The sequence below is a fragment of the Amborella trichopoda genome, chromosome 10 (assembly GCF_054954075.1).
Source record: "Amborella trichopoda isolate Santa Cruz 75 chromosome 10, AtrichopodaSantaCruz75HAP2 v2.0, whole genome shotgun sequence".
In the NCBI taxonomy this organism is placed as follows: Eukaryota; Viridiplantae; Streptophyta; class Magnoliopsida; order Amborellales; family Amborellaceae; genus Amborella; species Amborella trichopoda.
Window position 1 is genome coordinate 42,792,408 of NC_142345.1, and position 13,674 is coordinate 42,806,081.

The window sequence follows — 13,674 nt, forward strand, 5'->3', positions numbered from 1 at the left end:
TATCAAATTATTGAATACTTTCCGTTATTACTGATATGTTCGTTTTTTTGGACTTTATAACAATTTTTTTAAAAAAGACGAAACTACCCATTTTTTGTTTTCAAATACCAAAGTCAAGCCAATTTTGGTTTTTGAAAAACTGAAAAATTTAAAATTTTTGGTTCTTTAATAACTAAAAATATTTTTCTCTTCCAAAACCGACAAGTTTCAAGCCATAAACCAAATGCCCACCTTTGTCAGTCTGCTATTCAAAACTCCACAATCATGGCCTCTCCGATTAGCAAATATGGTTTCAGAAATAAAGATTTCAAAGAGAGAGGGGGTCTCTCATCTTTCAAACCCCACAGCCATAGCTTCTCCGATTAGCAAAGATAGTTTGAGATAGATAGGTTTCAGGGAGAAAGGGGTTGAGAGAGAGAGAGTTTAAGAGACATAGAGAAGAGCTCTCTGAATTGCAAATGGTTTAAGAGAGAGAGATTTTGGGTAGAGAGGGGGTCTCTGATTGAGAGAGAGGGAGGGAGGGGTGGTCGAGAGAGATAAAGTTTTAGAAAAACAGAGAAGGGGTTCCAGAGAGGGAGTATTCGAGAGAATACCTAGAGGATCCACAAGAGAGAAATATTTTTCAATTTTTGAATAATCAGAAATTTAAATTTTTTGTTCTTCAAAACCGAAATTGGAGTAATTTCGATTTTGAAAAATTGAAAATAGGTAATTTTATCTTTTTAGCATAAAGTATTCGGTATTTTAGCAATAAAGAAAACTAAAACAGATATTTATGTAATTTTCCCTAATTTTTTTGAGATAAATGTTACCGGGAGTACTAATATGGGTTAGGTTTGTCCAAAATGTTAAATCCCTTAAATATTCCTCTTTAAAATTTCACATCCTCATTAGGATGCTCACTACTCTTAATTTTCTACGTGACCGCTTACTTATCTTAAAAAATTTGGGTTTTTCTTAATAGTTATTAATCCCTTAATAGATTAGGATTTTACTAGAAGCAATTTTTATAGATTTTCTCAATGTCTTGTTTTCACCGAAATATTCCTTCCTAGTGATAGATGTCTTATTTTATATACAAAACCAAATAATTGTCCCACATTTTCGTGACCCTAAGTCAAAATATCAATTTCTCACCGGGAGGCAAGTGCCATGTGAGAGGTTTGACATTCATAGCTGGAACTCAAAATGAAAAAGAAACCGATCGGGTCCAAACCTTCAAATTTTAGAGGGGCTTCTCAAAATGAAAAAGGAACCAGCCCAAACCTTCAAATTTTGGAGGGCCTCGGTTGGATCCTGATATGTTATGAGATCCGCGTCAGGCAGGGGCTAAATTTGATGGGACTCGGTTGATTCTCGATATATTACGAGATCTGAATAAGGCAGGGGCAAAATTCGATTCGGTTCGATCCTGATATATTACGAGATATGAATCAGGCGGGGGCTAAATTCAATTTAAATTGGGCGATTCTTAACTGAATTATCAATTTCCTTGACAAATCCTTGCACCTGATGGTTTATAGAAAACTTTTCATGTAAAAAAAACCACAGTGGCGCTTTTTTTTTGGGGTTGTTCGGTGATGGGAATGAAATTTGAGATACGCAACGTCTGAACGTTGCTGACCGACAACCAGTCCAGCCCCAGCCCAAGCCCAAGCCCAAGCCCAAGCCCTAAAACATAGTGGCACCTAAACGCAGCCCATTGTGCCTTTTCCACTTGGAATATTCCCCTTCACGACCACGTGTCACAAATTATCGGCTAGATTTCGATCTCAGAATTGCTCGCGCTCTTTTTTAACATTCCCATGCAAATACGCGCCTCTCCCTCTCAATTTTTGGGCATAAATTTTGCACTGCTCTAATGGCGAAAAATGTCAATGGCTTCACCATTTAGGGTTTTTGTTATTGAAATTATTTATCGTTTCAGTCATTTTTCATATGCTACCCTGCCCAAGGTCCTGTTTTAGATATAGTTGGGCAATTTTCTGCAATTTTTTGCCCTATTCGGTGTCCGATTTTCTCCTATGGACGACACTGGGACTGATGATTCTAGACCCCAATTTCTTTCGTCTCAAAATGCAGAGTTTCTCATAAATTCAGTCGATGCTTTTCTCTTCGACTGTGATGGTGAGTAAGAGGATTAAAAGTATCATTTTCTGTTTCTTTCTATTGTAGTAATGATTTGTTGTTGAACATTATTTATCAATGAACTTTTTGTATTGGTTTGTTTCATTATCTATGAGGATTCAGGAGTGACAAATTTTATGTGTTTGTTAGCTGCTTGAATGGTAGATTTTGAAATGAATCTACAAATGTTGCACTTTCAGTGAAAAGTAATGCATATTTCTTATGTATTTGCTGTGAAAGAGCATGAAAATATTATTTGGCTTGATTCCTGCAATTTTGCAGGTGTCATATGGAAGGGAGACACTCTTATAGATGGTGTCCCGGAAACATTAGAGATGCTTCGATCGAAGGTTTGTGGGTTTCAATATTTTAGTTTTCTAAAATAGAATGTATTTCTTATTATTTAAGTTGATTGTGTGCATCAGTTTCGTCATTTCCAGAATTTGATCATATTGATAAAGGATGGATTACTGGTGCTGTATTTTCCAATGATGCTACCTAGTTGTCCAACTGATTTTGTGCTCATTTGGTTGGCCATTATATTATTCGTGAAATGCTTGAAAAGTCAGTATGCCTCATATAAACTATAAAGTGTATGGATCGGACTTTTTTTCTTTTCTTTTTTTCTTCAGGTCATTCAAAAATTGATGATCTCTTTTCATGTACAGAGGTTATGATATGACCTGAAGTCAATTTTTGGCATTTCAAAACATGGAAATTTCAGTGTGACTTGCTTTTAGAAATGATGTCTTTATTTAAAAGAGTATTCAACTCCTTTTGACAGGGAAAGAAATTGGTATTTGTGACAAACAACTCAACAAAATCGAGAAAGCAATATGCGAAGAAGTTTCAAACGTTCGGCATTTCTGTGAATGAAGTAAATATCTGCTCAAGATCTTTTTCATTTCGTACCTCTAGAGTTTTGACTATATGTTAACTATCTGGTTGCCTCTTTTTCTGTCAATAGGAGGAAATTTTTTCTTCGTCTTTTGCAGCAGCAGCTTACCTTAAATCTATCAATTTTCCAAAAGAGAAGAAGGTCAGTTTATTTTGTGAATTCTTAATTGTATTTCATTCATCTTAGGATAGCATACACATTTTTTCCTAGAGGTTGATTCAACAAAAAATCATGACTCGTGTCCAAACCTCCAATTCGTCGTTCCCAATAGGGCCCAATTCACTTTGATAGCTTCGTGTCCAAACCACCCTGTGCAGAGGTCTCTTCACCTCCTTCCGACTAAGCAAATGACTCGAGACCTTTTCCCTCGATGGCATTCCTTCCTTACCCTTTCCATGTGTGTATAAATGTTGATATTTTTCTTGCATATATATGTTTGTGTACATGCATACATGAATAGGAGTATCCATTTGTATCTATCTCCTTCTGCACTCATACGGATTTTGTATTAGATATGAATTTGCAGCAAGTTATCTTCATATTCCTGTTGCCTCGCAGAATTGGTGCATAATATGTTTGTGCAGTATAAGACTGAATTTTGTGTTTGTGGGCTTTTATGGTTATGGGTACAACAAAACTAATATGATTTTTGAAACCTCCCAGTTGTGCTCCTAGTTCATAATGGTGCTCCATGTTCCTAGGCAATCCAAACCCTTGATAATATCTGAAACTACCGCCCTGCTAGCGGACTCTTTGCACTCAACATCCAGTAAACCCCATTATTGTTTCTGAATGGAATGTGTTTGGATGGTTACGATACTGCACCATGAGAAACGAATGCCATGATTAATGATAATATTATGAGAAAATTAATTAGATCTTAGATCCTTGTTATCTGCTTTGTTTTTTTTGTTAGATTGGCAAGCCTTGCATTTAGTTTCCATTTGAATGTTATGCAGTTTCAATGGAGCATATTGGATATTGGGATGGCGTACAATGGAACTGGCCATAATTGCCGATCTTTTGCTTGATAATAATTTTTCGTCTGAGCATTGTTAGAATGACTTCTCTATGAACTCAATAGAACCTTTTCAGTATTGCATTAAAAAGAAAAATAACTTTTTCCGTATTGGTGAAGTAAGCCTTAATATGTGATGGATGTTTTCCAAAAGTTTGGATATTGTTGGTCATGTTTTATTAAGGGAGATGTATTGTTGCTCATGTTAATATTGCTTCCAGTAAGATTGTACACTTTTCTCTTTGTGATCTTCGATTGTGCATATTGTCAACCCTTCACAAGAATAGAAACATGCCTTTCCTTGGGCTTGTTGCCTCATTATCAATTTCTCCACTGCCTATGACAGAATAAGACCATTGCCTAGTTAACCCCTTTCTTTTCGCCACCCAAAAGCATGTTCCAAAATGGCCTTTCAATGGGTAAATCTGTTCACAAAGCATTGTTCCTAGAAATGCATCACATTATATTTCATTTTTTCTTCATATAAATTAGGTGGTGAGATGAAGCAAATAGCATACATGATTTGACAAAATTATTACTCTACAGGTTTATGTTATTGGTGAGGAAGGCATTTTGGAAGAATTGGAGCTTGTTGGTTATACATGCCTTGGAGGACCGGTAGGGCTAAAAAATTTACAGTGTAATCAACTCCCTTGGAGAAACTATGACAAGAAGCTTTCTTGTTTTCAATGTGATATTGGCAATTATTTTGCTCTATATCCAGACTTGTGTTTTCCATTCTAAAGAGCACAAAGGCTTTGAAGCTTGAACTGCACATAAAGATTTTATTATGCAAAACAATTCGCTTTCCAACACCCAAAAGAATTATGTTTCCATGCTTCTATGCACTAATGTCATTTGTCTGAGACAATTCCCACAGGCATTCTCTGTTGTCCTACTGAAAGATGTGATCATGTTTCACAAGTCCCACCGAAAAGCATTTTTGTTTGTTCTTACACTAAAGCTAAAATCATTTGAAATTGCTATAGTTTTTGTGGATAAATTTGATTTACCAAGCTGGATTTTAAGTTGACCATTTCGTTATTATTGATCTGGACTCTGTATCCATTGCAGGAAGATGGAAACAAAAGGATACAGCTCAATTCGAATTTCTTTTTCGAACACGATAAGGATGTATGATCTTGACCCCATAAGTTTTCTTAGTAGTTTTATCTGAAATGTCTGGTCAGTTCTAAGAATGAATCCCATATTCATGTTTTGACATATAATCCTCAAACCAACAGATAGGATTGACATGGGCATTTACTTTTTCCAGGTTGGAGCAGTTGTTGTTGGACTTGACCAGTATATAAACTATTATAAGCTCCAGTGAGATAGTTAGTCCTTTCCTTGCTTTCCTTTACACCTTTTCAAAATAGTTGTGAGAAAAGTGCTAAAAAACTTGCAGGCTTGTTCTGGAATCTTTAATCTGGACTTAATCTCAATTAAGATGGTTAAGTTGATTTCTAAATGGATAAACATGTTAGCATACTATAGAATACAGGTATAATTGATCAGGGGATTCAACATCGGCTTAGACTGGACTTGCCTCCTTTCATTTTCAATGTTCTTTGAAATTGTAAGAAAAAAATTAAATCAAATGTAATAAAAATAGGGAAAATGACTTTTAATGCCCTCTCAAAAATTTCGATTCCTATTAACCCCCTAGGTTAACCAAAATCCCTTGCACCCTCTCAAGTTTTAAACTTTGGGACCATTAGCCCCCTAATTATGTTTTTTTTTTTTTTTTTACAAATTTGATCTCTTTGTTTTACAAAATGCCAAACCCATACATTAGTCTTTCATATATTTCTTTAGGACTTGATATACAAATTTTATTAATGATAATAATTTATAATTATAATAATAACAATAATAACAATAATATATTAATTGTTAAGTATTTCATCTCTTATAGGTATTTTGACAAATTTTTTTAATAAATAAATAATAATAACGATTAACAATAGTAACAAATATCTGATTAATCATTTTTCAAGTTCAAATGATATTTGATATAATTGTAAAATAGGTCATAATATTATTATTATTATTTTTTTTTTTTCATATCTAAATTTATAGAGTGGGATCCACGGAGGTAAGATTGTTTTAAGCAACGGAAGAGAAAGGGAAGTGAGCATTTTGTAAAACAAAAAGATCAAATTTGTGAAAAATACAAAGAAAAAGATAATTAGGTGGCTATCAGTCCCAAAATTTTAAATTTGAGGGGATACAACGGATTTTGGTGACCCAAGGGGCTAATAGGGATGGAAGTTTCGGGGAGGGGGGTAATAGTCATTTTCCCTCAAAAATAAACAAAATAAAATGTAAAAATAAAAAAAATTGAAGAAGAAAAACTACATGCCAATGATGATAAAATATTGGAGAATGGAAACAAAATTAGAATCAAATTTATGAGAGTGGTGGAAATTGTTTTATATATCTACCATGGGACAATTGGCTGGTTATGAATGTTCTCTAAAGGCAGCAGGAACCTTGACTTAGTAAAATCTTTTTCTTTGTGTAAAAGAGGTGAACTCAGTGATAGGGAAATTTGAAATTATTTGGCCGGTCAAGACGAGCCAATTGGGCATAAGGTAATGTTGGAAATGATACTTATCCTCAAAAAACTTATGATGTTGATACGACTAGATGCCAATGAATAGTTGGTTGGCATGTACATTCTGTTGACATAAGGAAACTAAAGAAACATTGTGGTTAATTGTCTGATTTCTATAATATAATCCTTTAATTCTTATTGTATTTTCAACTCATTCAGTATTGCTTTAATAGGTATTTAAATTTCTAGCTTTTCGTTGGCAACATTATCATTTGATTTGCATAACAAATTAAAAACATTTTCAGTTAAAGAGATTTCAGGGATGAATATTTAGAGGGAGATATTCTAGGAAATTTGCAGAAAAAAATAAGAGCAGTGAGGAATTTGAAAGTCATACTCCTATTTATTTTGTCTTATGAGTAGATAAAGATTATTAGAGTAATTATTGAGAAATGGGATGCATCTCTTTCTGTATCTGTCATTGGACTTTCAAATTCGCAGGTATGGAACACTTTGTATACGTGAGAATTCAGGATGCCTGTTCATTGCGACGAATCGTGATGCCATTGGTCATCTTACGTCACAAGAATGGCCAGGTTATTTTCTCAAGTCCCTGCATCTTCATTTCAAGATCATAGCTTCTTGCAAAAGTGTCATTTGTGTCTGTGTGTGAATCCCAAAGGCAATGACTTATGGTTTAAGTATGCAAACTATCTGCCTTATCTAACTTTCAATGAATCTTCTTACTTAAGTAGATTATTCAAGTAGGAGGTACTGTAGTCTTCAGAATATAATTGAGATTTTTCAGACAGGACGGACCATTTATCTTGGGGTGTCAACAAGTAGGATTGGATTCAGGTTGGTCCAGGGATCAACCGAGACTCGGTCTGGTTGTAGCTGATTGGACCCAGTGGCTATGGTTGTGCCCAACGGACTAGGTTAGGTCCAAGCTAGTCCCAAACCCTACCTTACTACCAAGTCTATAACTTCTAGACTTGGATTTGACTCTCATGAGCCAAAACTTGGGCCTTAATCCTGATCTGGGTTTGGGTCAACCTGCCAGCCAGGGGTTCGGCATAACCCCATTGTCAGACCTAAATTTTACGTTGTCAATAACTGGATGAGAGTATTTGCTAGGTTTATCACTGTATATTTAAGTAATATTGGCGCTCTCTCTTGGAATTCAGGTGCTGGAACCATGGTAGCTGCGATATGTGGATCCACACAAAAGGAACCTATTGTTGTTGGGAAGCCTTCAACCTTCATGATGGACTTCTTGTTGGAGAGGTATGAGAGACCAATTAAAAGAACTTCTTATTTGCTTATTCAACTTTTCCAGCATAAAATTTGTTATTTTTCTTGTGGTGGTCGAACCTATAGAATGAATTTTTGATGTGAAACACTTGAATTTTGTCATGCCTGTCTGGTATAAATCTCTGATCTATGAAGTCAATGATTTCTAAAAGTTAGTGTGAAATGACTTCAGAAATTTACGATTATGATAGAAGAAAATGTTGCAAGACAAATCAGAATAGAAAAGATCAGCAAACTTCCAAATCGATCTCTAGTTTTTAATCTTCATGAAACTTAATCTGGACTTGCAAGGGATTTACCGCCACTCTCTTATCAATTCAGCCGACTGGTTGGCAGAGATTAATAAGCAAATAATCTAGAAGAATAGATGAGAAAAGGACAAAGTTGCACATGCTTATTTTGTTTCATAATTGCTTCTGATATCTAAATTTTCAAATGCCCATGCCCTATGCAGATTTCAAATTGATACTCCTAAGATGTGCATGGTCGGAGACAGGTTAGACACAGATATCCTCTTTGGTAAGAATGCTGGCTGCAAGACACTCCTCGTATTTTCAGGTAACTGTGAAACTTGTATTGAATGATATCATGCATCATGCCATCCCTCTCTCTCTCTCTCTCTCTCTCTCTCTCTCTCCTCTTTTCGTGCGTGTGAGTGAGTGAGCGTGCTCGCATTTTATGGAAATGTTAATGATGTAGGCGTAACCACTACATCGGATCTACAGGGCCCCACAAACAGCATCCAACCTGATTACTATACATCCACGGTGTCTGATCTCATGCAATCTCGTTTAACCATGTAATGGTTGATTTAAGTTATTCCCTTATCTGTCATTTGTCATTTTTATTAAATGTAAAGTCCTTATTTATAATTATTGTTGTCAACATATTATCCGCAAGGAGTGTATCGGTTTAATATCGTGTTTGTCTTTAGTATAAAAAATTTATCAAATAATTCTTGGGACTTTAATACCTTAAACTAATATATTATTTAGTATGAAGTAAACTTTGCATTCAAACTATCATCATCATAGCTTTATCCCAACTATTTGAGGTCATTCTACTCTATCAAGAACCATACTTTAGCCATACTTTCGGTAAGACTATAGTCCCCATAACTTTTCCGCTATTTTAATCCATATCCTTTTGGACCTTCCTCTTGCCTTTTTAGAATTTTCTACTACCAATCACACCTTTTAATTAGTGATGTATTGGGTCTACACTGAACATGGCCAGCCCATCTAAGTTTACTTTCCCTCATCTTATCACCCATTGAAGCCACACCTAAGTTCTCTCTAATATATTCATTTTGAATTCTATCTTTTTTTGTGTTGCCATTCATCTATCTCAACATCTTCATCTCAGCTACACTCATTTTATAGGGTATGTTGTTTCTTGACCGGTTAATATTCCATCCCATTAAACAATGTTGGTATCACAATTGTTTTATATAATTTTCCTCTACCCATAAACCTCATGTGATTTCAAACTATGCAGAAATAAAATTATTTATTATCTTTAACAATTTTATAAAGAAAAACTTATCATAAAGCATGTACATGTTAAAGTATATAATATTTTGACCTATTTCTTTTATTTATTTTCAAAATCTCATGACGGGACATATAATCATTAGTTTGATAGTTGATAAAATATAAGAGAACCTTTCTCTATGCCACTAGGTATAGGAAACTCATATATGCCTCTCTATCCTAGGATTGGATTATTGGAATGGCTTGAATCATAATGTCACAAGCGATTGTGTGATTGGGGTCATCTCTTCCATCTAATCAGATCAAATGGCTAAGAGAGGGTGCCATACATAATTTCCTATGCCTAATGGCGTATGGAAAGGTTCCCTTTAATAAATGGGTCAAATGATAAACATTTGATATTTTAGGTGGTTTTTGATAAATTTTCTTTTTATAAATGATAAAATTGACAATAATTTCTGATGTATATCAAATTACAATATCAAAAGTTATTATCCAATGTAATGGCTTTCATAAATAATTATAGTTACCCAAAAAAAGGTACATACCCATTATCGATTCTTTGCAAATTGCTCTATGTTTGCCATATTTAAATTTTAAAATTTTTAGTTAAACATCATGTTGTCTATAAATTAAATCTGCTAATTTTCTTTCAAATTACATATCCGTTATTGTTGGGAAAAACTTTTATCATAGAATAACGAGAAGCATTAAATATTGTGATCAATTCATTTTACTAGGATTATACTAGAAATAATCAGTTTTTTTTAAAAAAAATTGTACTATATAACTTGGTTCTTTATAAATTCAAATTGCTATTCCTACTGGATTATGTACTTGTTATTATCTGGAAACGTTTTTTACCAAATGTGCTGTCTTAAGTTGTTTGTATTGAGGTATTTCTAATGGAAACATTTACTTAAGGTTGAGACCTAAATATAGAATTGACGTGCACTTCAAAAATCTCTCGAAAAAGGCCGTTTTGATGTTGAAAAAACATCTAAGTGATCATATTGGCATTGAGGTGAATGAATATGGAAAAAGGAAAAGATTTCAAATTCTAAAAATGATACTTCTTTCAACATATTATTTACATATTATTTAAACTGTCTATTTTCAAGATTTTTATGCATTCATATATTTGTTTGATTTGAACCATTTTTGGTGTTTAAAATTTTGTAATAAGGAAGAGAATAGATTCTTGCGCCACGCGCCTTGAATTGTTTAAGGTTTGCAACCTTATGCAAACTGCACCTCCTATTTCTAGCATACTAGAGACTAGAGCTGCATATGATTGGGCGGCCATCTCTTTTCGGAAAGGGACTGCTTACAGTGAGCTGTGGTGCCTATGAATAGTAGATCTCATATACATTAATAAAGCGTTTATGGAATGTCCCTATGGGGCATTAAAAAATCATTAATGATTTCACAAAAAAATCATTCTCTATTAAAAAAATCACCAATGATTTTTCCAAAAAAAAAAAAACAGAAAAAAGAAAAAGAAAAAAGGGCTCGTTATCCCCACTGAATTGCCCCAAAAAAAAAAAAAAGAAATTCTTCAGGTGACACTATTTACCTGCCAAAGTAGCAATTAGGTATTGAAGCAAATCACATCAACTCCGCACTATAAGAAACTCATGGTTATGTGATGTACAATTTGTTGCTTGCATTTCGTTTACTGCAAAGGGGTTTGTTTGACAAGTGTATATTATAAACTTAGCATTTGTTTTGTTTGACAAGTGTATCTTATAAACTGAACATATTTAGCACCTAATAACCTTTATCTTCAATGTGTTAACCTTTTGTTTTAAGGTATTTTAGATAATTAGTAAGGATAAAGTTTTTAATATGAACAAAAGGATTTATTAACTGTTGTTGATAATGTTTGTATTATTATTATTATTATTATTTAACAACTAATAAAATATAATTTATATATATGTATATATTTGTAGGTGGCTCTTATAACCACTTACAAAGAGCCATTACTATTTCCATTACTATTTTCAAATAGCTTTTACTATTTTCACATACCAATAACTGATTTAAATTCTAAAGAACTTTGTGAGATTCAAAACATATTTCTAGTTTTGCAGGGGCAAAATTGGAATTTACCATTAATTTTTAACCCATTCTACTGTGTAACTTGATGTGCTTCTAAAGTAGGCCAAAGGGAGCTGCATAATGATACATAATCACCTTTGGTGAGGTCATCATCATCGTCAAAGCCTTTTCCCATCGAATTGGGATTGGCTACATTGAATTCTAGTCATTCCACGCTATTAAAGATCATACTTTTAGTGAGATCAAAGGTTTGAAATTCTCATATTCATTCAACAGAACTTATACAAGTTGATTTCACTTTTTATTTTTTAGGAATGCAACTAAGGAAATCTTGAGTACACTATGATAAGTTTCTAATAAGAGGGCTATTGCACAAGTATTGGCTCTATTGCTCACCCATTTTCACCACCTAAGCCCCACTCCTTGCATATTAAACGTAGTATATGAACCATATACCATAACCTTTTAAAGAGCATGATATATGGACACACACACACTCTCTCTCTATCTAGACTAATACATTTGAGGATCATGAGGTTCAACCATGTCTAACTCATTACTTCATTGGCAAGAATGTGCAACAAACTTAATTTTAACGTACAAATCAAGAAACTCTTAAAGATGATATCACTACAAACGTAACAGCTACATCGCGATGTTCCAATATTATCATGTGCTTTATTCCATTTACCATTGGTCAAATGTATTACCTTTCAGTTTTCACAAGATTTCGCTCTCTCCCTTTCTATCTATATATATATATATATATATATATATATATATATATATATATATATATATATATATATATGAGAAGTTAAAGCCTATGCTTCACAAAAATAAAATAAAGCTTCATCTCAAATCCTTATCCTGACAATGAAAATCTCCATGATAGTTTTAAACTCAAATTCCAACACCAATGATGAAATTTGGAACTTAAAAAATGGTATAGATCTTGCAAATTCATGAACATTTATGTTTAGGGCAAAATGGACGACTTAGACAATTTGTTACAATATATACTATTTTTAAAGCTTGAAATCTTTTTTTTTTTTTTTTTTTACAACCACAATATTCAGAACAAGATTATCAATGTAAAAGTTTTGGCTTGATTACCAATGAAAGATTTTCTAATGCTTGCATTGTAATTTTCGATGAGTTAATGAGGTGAGCCTTTACTTATTTTGAAAGTTGCAACCCTATCAAACCATTCTCTCTCTCTATATATATATATATATATATATATATATATATATATATATATATATATATATATATATATATATATATGAGAAACTATTGCAAATATACTTTAATTGAAAAAAAAACCCTATACCTTTGTTTACCTTATCTGCACCAATTTTCCTCATTTTCGATTTTTTTTTAACCGAAATGACATTCACGGTGCTCTTACTACCGTAATACATATCATTTTATACGGTATTTAAAATATCGAAGAAACTTCAAGTAATAGTACGGTATTTTAATTACCGTAAAACTCTGGCCATAACTGTGAAACCAATTACAGTACTTTAGGTATCGTAAAAACTAAAACCCATTATACAGCATTTGAAGTACTGTAAAAACTAATGCGTCTTATACGGCACTTAAAATGTCGTAAATACTTTTCTCATTTTGTTTATCTCTTCCATCTTTAATTCTTTTAATGTTTATGTACTCTTTTTCTCTCTAATTCTTTTTCATATTTATCTATTCTTTTTCTCTCTAATTCTTTTTTATTTCTTTTTTCTTTCACTACAATCTTATCATCGTTTCCTTAGATCATATCCTTTGTTTTGCATACCCATGTTTGATTACTCTCTAAGGAAACAATGATGAGATTGTAGAGAGAGAAATACAAGAAAAAAACAATAAAGAAAGAAAGAAGAGATAAATATTAAAAAGAATTAGAGAGAGAAATAATAAATAAACATAAAAATAATTAGAGATAAACAGAATGAGTAAAGGGATTACGGCATTTTAAGTGCCATATAACATGAGTTAGTGTTTATGGTACTTAAAATGCCATATAAAGGTTAGTCTAAGTTTATGGTACACAGTTTACGGTACTAAAAGTACCCTATAAAATTCCTTAAGTATTACAGTATTTAAAGTACCAAATAACATGCGCTAATTATTACGGTAATACAACTACTGCGAAAGTCATTTTGGTAAAAAAACAAAAAAACAAAAAAAGAGG

General features: G+C 33.0%; 1 protein-coding gene across 2 annotated transcripts; it reads left to right on the top strand.

Moving 5' to 3' along the window:
- Positions 1-1,100: 1,100 nt before the first annotated feature.
- Positions 1,101-8,869, top strand: PGLP2 (2-phosphoglycolate phosphatase 2). 2 transcript variants are annotated; one of them, XM_006857679.4, is made up of 11 exons: positions 1,101-2,127; positions 2,410-2,477; positions 2,912-3,004; positions 3,095-3,166; positions 4,590-4,661; positions 5,118-5,177; positions 5,320-5,372; positions 7,105-7,199; positions 7,791-7,890; positions 8,372-8,475; positions 8,617-8,869. In XM_006857679.4, the coding sequence occupies exons 1-11, from the start codon at positions 2,025-2,027 to the stop codon at positions 8,718-8,720; spliced, it is 924 nt and encodes a 307-aa protein (XP_006857741.1). In that variant the 5' UTR covers positions 1,101-2,024; the 3' UTR covers positions 8,721-8,869. The 2 variants fall into 2 exon arrangements, with proteins under 2 accessions (XP_006857741.1, XP_011628260.1); XM_011629958.3 differs by having other exon boundaries at positions 8,643-8,869.
- The last annotated feature ends 4,805 nt before the right edge of the window (positions 8,870-13,674 follow it).